This window comes from Onychostoma macrolepis, chromosome 19, assembly GCF_012432095.1.
Source record: "Onychostoma macrolepis isolate SWU-2019 chromosome 19, ASM1243209v1, whole genome shotgun sequence".
In the NCBI taxonomy this organism is placed as follows: Eukaryota; Metazoa; Chordata; class Actinopteri; order Cypriniformes; family Cyprinidae; genus Onychostoma; species Onychostoma macrolepis.
This window is the reverse complement of record NC_081173.1, coordinates 24,730,292-24,737,284: the sequence shown is the minus strand read 5'-3', so window position 1 is coordinate 24,737,284 and position 6,993 is coordinate 24,730,292. Positions and strand designations below refer to the sequence as shown.

Below are 6,993 nucleotides of genomic sequence, written 5' to 3'. Positions count from 1 at the left end.
AGAGCAAAAAAGTGAGAAGGAAGTTTATCCTCCTAAATGGATCAACATTTTTATGATTGTTTTTGCTGTCTGTTTTTCTTTGGCTCTTGGGGGTCTCTGTATTCTAGGGATCCTGTGTGAGTATAACCCATATCACATAGCACATACAGATTATTTTTGTGTTTTTCTTTACATATGTTTTACTTATGTTTTGTCTTTAATCAGATGTAAGTGTTGCAGTGCAACTGTCCGCCCAGAAAACTAATGGCACAAGTGAGTAAAATATATTTAATGCACAAGCAAAGGACACCTAATCTAATTTGCCTTTCTGCTGATCTATCCTGGAGCATGTGGAACATCACGTGAGACCTTTTGATATCTGTCCATCACTGACTTAGCAAGTTGCAGAAACGTGACTATGAAAACTAGACGTTTTTGTATGAGCGAGCATGTGGTGGCCAAGCTAAAGGTATTAGTTAACTCTGCACCCTCTGCCTAAGATCAGAACTGGTGAGATCTAACACTGGCTGCGTGAGACTAGAACACTAGATTTTTAATGTTTTTTTTTTTAAGAATTCTCTTCTGCTCACCAAGCCTGCATTTATTTGATCCAAAATACAGCAAAAGCAGTAATATTGTTAAATATTTTTACTATCTAAAATAACTGCTTTCTATTTGAATATATTTTAAAATGTAATTTATTCCTGTGATTTCACAGCTGAATTTTCAGCATCATTACTCCAGTCTTCAGAATCACATTATCCTTCAGAAATCATTCTAATATGCTGATTTGCTGCTCAAGAAACATTTTATTATAATTATTATTATTGTTGTTGTTATTATTATAAATATTAAAAACAGTTGAGTGGTTTTTTTTTCAAGATCCAAAGATCAGCATTTATCTGAAATAAAAAGCTTTTGTAACATTATGCACTATACCATTCAAAGCCTTGGGGGAAGAAATTATATAAATTAATACTTTTATTTAGCAAGGATGCTTTAAATTGATCAATAGTGATGATAAAGCCATTTATAATGTTACAAAAGATTTCTGTTTCAGATAATTGCTGTTCTTCTGAACTTTCTATTCAACAAAGAAACCTGAAAAAAAAATTTACTCAGCATAATAATAACATTAAAGGTTTTTTGAGCAGCAAATCAGAATTTTAGAATGATTTCTGAAGGATCGTGTGACTGGAGTAGGCTAAAAATGCTCAAAAATTCAGCTTTGATAGTGAATAAATTACATTTTAAAATATATTCAAATAGAAAGCATAGTTTTTTTAAATAGTAAAAATAGGCCGATTTAATAGGCTGATTGTTGCTTTTGCTGTATTTTGGATCAAATGAATGCAGGCTTAGTGAGCAGAAGAGAATTCTTTAAAAAAACATTAAAAACCTTACTGTTCAAAAACTTTTGACTGGTTTCGTACTTAATCACAGGCTTGTTAATGATTCCTGAATAATTCTCAATCCAGGCTGAACTCAAAAGCTGGCAGTCCTGTTTCCCTGAACATTTACAAAATTCACTATATCCTACAAGTTAATGTTAGATCTTTTGCTCAACCACTGGTTAATGAGGTGATAGAAGCAGGGGCGGTTCTAGACCACAGTAACTGTGGGGGGGCCAGACAGGGGCCACTTGTGCTTTTAGGGGGCACAATTTTAAAATTCATCCTATCCTACTTTAAATTCATTCAGTCATTTTTCACCATGTCATGTATCATTGCAATCTCTAGAAGTAATCTATAACAATTTCAACTAAAATTAATATTTCATCATGTTTCATTGATTTTGACAAATAATTTTGTATGTCAGGGGCAGCATTTTTGAGGAGGCACGAGTGAAGGGTGGGGGGGCTCTCATGCTTGTCATATGACACACAGCAGCCACAATACTAGTGTATAACTGATATAGACTTATGTATTATTACACTGTAAAAAGTGATAAGTTGACTTAACTTAAAGAAATTGAGGAAACCCGTTGCCTTAAAATTTTTAAGTACATGATAATTTTTTTTTTTTTTAAAGTGAAGTGAATTGTCAAGTTCACTTAACTTTTTTTTTTTTAATTATTACCGGTATTTACTTAATATTTTGGTAGTTCCGTTTTTATTGGTTATGCCTGTCTGGTTTGCCACAATTTATTACCAGCCCACCTGGTCCATTTTTAGTGGTGGAATTTGGCCAGATCCGCCATTTTTTTTAAACTTTTATTCTATGGCCTCCTACTGGTTGGAGGTGGTCACATGAGTCATATATCAAAGTTGTTTATTTGTACCTGTCATATCCCGGAAATCACCCAAAGTTTATCGGATTATTTAAATTCACTGGTACAATCTAATGGAAGACACCAGTACTGTCCACTGGATGGCCCCTTAAAACTCACAATCTGTATTAAGACATCCAGTATTGTAATAATCAGCATATTGATCAGTCTATTGATTACTTTTATAACCATACATAATATTTTAAGTAAGATAATACTGTATATAATAATATAATAATTAATTATAAATAATCCAATTTAAAATAGCAATATTAATTGCAAGTTTACATACTTGAGCATGTTTTCTCATGGTTTATTGGTGAGCTATGAGTTCCTCACTGATTATTTGTGTCCTTGTTTTTTTGTCGTGGTCGTGAATGGGTGTCACTTGTTTTGCCTTGCTAAAGGTGGCAACCCTACGCTCGGACTGAGCGTTTTGGTTGGACAAACATTTCTTGGTCCTACACCTTCCACAGAATATATAAATACAGATAAATACATTTAGACCACTTAACTTAATGATTGCTATCAGGATGTGAAGAGAATTTCAACCAGAATATAACAAAAAATGTTTCTGAAGACAATTGCCTATGGCACCTTTAATTAAACTTCACGGAAGTGCAAGTAAAAGATCTACATGCATTATACCTTCTCCCACGCTCCTGAATTCCAACTTTGAGTTATCCTTACACACACAATACAGCAAACAAGTTTCATTAACCGTACAAGGAGAAATGACTATGCGAGTGATTTTGTTCATTTTTCTTCCATCATTTTCTTATTTCTGTACCAGTCATGGCAATAGAGCTTGAGGAACTTACAGCCAACTACACCAGAGTTAGAGAAAATCTCCGCATTAACAACAGTGAGATATGTTTGTTTTTATCTTAAACCAGTTTTGATTAACCACCCTTGTTGTCTTCCTTTCTTCAAAACTGTTTTCGCTAACTACATCAGACTAAATTTCTCTCTCAGACCCAGGCACAGACAAAGTGTCATAATGTCTGTACTTTAATTAACTTCAAGAGTGTCATGGTCTGAAGAATGTAACAATTTCATCTCATCCTCATTGTGTTTGTGTTTTTTTGTTGTTGTTGTTTTTTGGCCTTGTCATGCAAATTACAAAGAGGAGTTTGAGATGCTCCGCGACCAGCATGAAGAGACACTTAGAAAGCTGAACAGATTTAATAGTAAGTCTTCTGATTTGAGCCATGTGCAAACTTAAAAGACCTTAAATACTCACAAATAAGCAGAATCTCTCTAAAATAAAATGGAGTGTCTATTTACACTAAGTACAAATAGACCGCCTTGTAGGCAAAGGATATTTACACTAACTCCGCCCACCAATGTGTGATTGGGATAGTCAACACTGAAAAAGGACGCACATTTCACATCAGTTTCAGTGCCGTAGATGGTAAGATCGACCCGAGTTCGAACCTGCCTTATGCCGAACTTTTTTTCTCCCTTTTCAAATCTCATATCGCATCGGAAAGGCATTTATTTTCAATAAAAATTAAGGAAATAATCAAAAAGTTGAAAATAAAGTATCAGGTAGGGTTAGGGTGGGTGTAGGGAGGGCTTTGTCCCAATAAGGTGGCATCCATTTAATAATTTGAATTAAAACTATAATTTAAACTCAATACGTTATTATTGCGTACTGTTTTATAATGTACTACAATATACTGAGGTGCAGATAATTGCCACTATTTGTAATAAGTAGTATATAAATAGCAGAAAATCTTGCTATTTTAACATAGTGTATAGAATCTATAGCTATTTGCACTTAGTGTAAATAGCATATCGTTAAAAAATACTGCTATTTTCACTTAGTGTAAATAGAATCCATTGCTATTTGCACTTAGTGTAAATAGCATCCATCTCTCATAAATCATAAATCAATCGCTAAGAAAATATGCTATTTGCACTTAGTATAAATAGAATCTTGCTACTTACACTTAGCGCAAATTGCCGCTGCCAAAATAAAAAGAGCGAAATAGTGTGAAATAATGAATAACTGATTCGTCTCTACCTCTTTTACTAAAGACAGCACAGGTTGTGCACTTTGTTCTGTCCACTGGATTCATTCCGGGGGAAAGTGTTACTACTTCTCTGCGGTCAAATTGAACTGGACACAGAGTCGAGATCACTGTGTGACTCGAGGAGGACATCTAGTGATCATAAACAGCAAAGCAGAGCAGGTGTGTTCACCAGTTAAACACTTAATTGCTTTGATGTATTACCCCTTTTACTCCTGTAACGTCATGTAACGTCTGTAACGTCTACATGTACATTCTGATCGGCTGTTGCTGTGTCCTAACCAGACACGATGCGAAGCCAAGAGATGTGATAAAATGTATATTTTCCATGAATAATCTCGGGTAGCCAACTGATTATGTGCTTTATTTAATGTCATTTTGCATGACCTATAGCCATACTAAAAGTGACTATGGATATATATAATTTACCTCAGATCTTGAAAATAAAGGAAACATGAACTTTGAAACTGAACTCAGTGTAAACAAATGTATTCTTATCAAAGGAATCTTGTCGCGTATTTTCTGGTTAAGGACACAGCGTACGATAGTACGGCAGAACGAGTCATTCTAATAATATTAGAATATGGAAGTAAATATTTTTGGAATCATTTTCAGATCCAATTTTTGCAAATAATGAACGATAAACATGGATTATAAATGATCGCCCGTTAGTGTGGACGATATTATAATTATTATAATTATCGTTCTCGGTGTGAACAGCCCTTAAAAATGTCATAAGAGACAATAACTCCATTCACACATTAAAGCCGGTAAATTGCTGTAAAAAATCACCAGCTAAAAATGTGCTGTTCACACAAGCAACTGCGTTCCATCTTTTTACTGGTAAAATACCATTCACACATCAGTTCCAAAATACTGGTAAACTCTGTGATGTCAATCCTCGGAAATTATCTTTAAATACAGTGCTGTTTCCTTCATCCATCTTTAGTTTCACCATCTATCACATACCTTACGAAAATTTACCATGGTTTTACTCCAAATAAAACCAAAATACATGGTTATTGCTGTTAAAACATGGTAACCACAAAGTAACCATGGTTTTGCTACACTAACCATAGTTTAACCATGGTATTAGTAGTAGTAAAACTGTTATACAAATTATATTAATCCACCAAAAAACATGGTAACTACACTTTTACTATAATAAAACCAAGGTTAATTTTCATAAGGGATAATAAAATGTTAGGAACATGTAAGAATGTAATTAAATAAGTAACTGACCATAAACCATTTGTTTATTTGCATAAAAATTACTAACAATTATTTATTTAGTATAACATGTCTTGATGAATTATTCTCAATAAAACCCAATAAATAGTCCCATTTCGATTTGAATCCTTTGAACCTTATGTGCATTATATATCAAAAGCTTTTTTTTTCCATCAGGATTTTGTTACCTCAAAAGTTAAAGGGACACACTGGATTGGTCTTAATGATTTGGACACTGAGGGCCACTGGTTTTGGGTGAATAACCAGCCACTTAACAATTCATTAGAGTAAGATCTTCATTAATCTTGACAACACAACCTGCATTAAACTTAACAATACATGAAGGTAATTAACAGGGTTTTTTTTTTTCAGATTCTGGATGAAACGAGAGAAAGGAAACAATGAGCCCGATAACTGGACTAAAGATCACCCAGCCGGTGAAGACTGCACTTGTCTGGGTCACTCATTGGGGGCAACTGAATTCTGGATGGATGCTTTTTGTTTTGAAGAGAAAAGATTTGTGTGTGAAGCTGCTGCAGCTGTTTAATTCAATACTCTTAAATACCTCACACAAAAGTTAACATTCTGTCACACATGCGTTTTCATGTCTTCCAAACATGTCTTGTCAATTTCTCAATATTTGACTTTATAGCATGCTGTATAAAATTGCCACATGGGCCAAGATTCTGAGACCCCTGGTCTTAATCTAATCTAATGAAATATTATCTAATAGAAGAAGCACTGCAAAGACTGCAAAAAACAAGGCATTAAAATATGTGTGAGAGTATGTTGAGTGGTGTCGTGACTTTTAAACACTTCAATGCTGGTCAAGTGCATTTTCTCATAAATGCAATAGTTCACACAAACACTTGATGAAGAGTGTAGACTATGAATCAAATGTCACAATGAAAACACACCAAATAATTTAATAAGAACTTTTTATTACCTCAGGCCTATTGGCACTAGCACTCTATCCCAAAAAGCAATTTGAACCCTATAGGTTTAGTTTTGACTGTGGGCCAATGCTGGTAAATGTAACAACACCATTCTGTGGGCAAAAAGCATATGTGTCGACTAAGAGTATTAGTTGAGTGGACTTGTTCACAGATTCATTAAAATGATCCAATTCATACAAATGGTATGTGTGTCCATTACTTAGGCTGACAGGTTTAACAGGTTTAAAACAGGAAGGGGCAAAAACCTTTTCACGGCACTGTATATGTGTCAGAGCTTATTGCTCCTCACCAAGCACCAAGGTTTTTAAGATCAAGTAATTATCCATTACTTTCTGTTCCTCAAACTCATTTAAAGTTAAAAGGGGATCAGGCCTTTGCTGTTGTGGGTTCAAGGCTTTGGAATAGTATGCCTCATGAACTTCACATTATTAAATCTTTATAAAGCGTTTTTAATGCGCATGTCAAAAGTTACTTGTCTTTAGCCTTTGAGAAGTTGGGCTATTATTCGATGTATTAGCTACCAG

At 34.3% G+C, this 6,993-nt stretch overlaps 1 protein-coding gene across 1 annotated transcript; it reads left to right on the top strand.

Annotated features, from left to right (window-relative positions):
- Window positions 1–1,848: 1,848 nt before the first annotated feature.
- On the top strand, window positions 1,849–6,726 carry LOC131525266 (asialoglycoprotein receptor 2-like). Its single transcript, XM_058752658.1, has 5 exons — window positions 1,849–3,112; window positions 3,375–3,437; window positions 4,291–4,445; window positions 5,691–5,800; window positions 5,886–6,726. Exons 1-5 carry the CDS (start codon window positions 3,043–3,045, stop codon window positions 6,058–6,060), a joined length of 573 nt encoding a protein of 190 aa, XP_058608641.1. The 5' UTR covers window positions 1,849–3,042; the 3' UTR covers window positions 6,061–6,726.
- The last annotated feature ends 267 nt before the right edge of the window (window positions 6,727–6,993 follow it).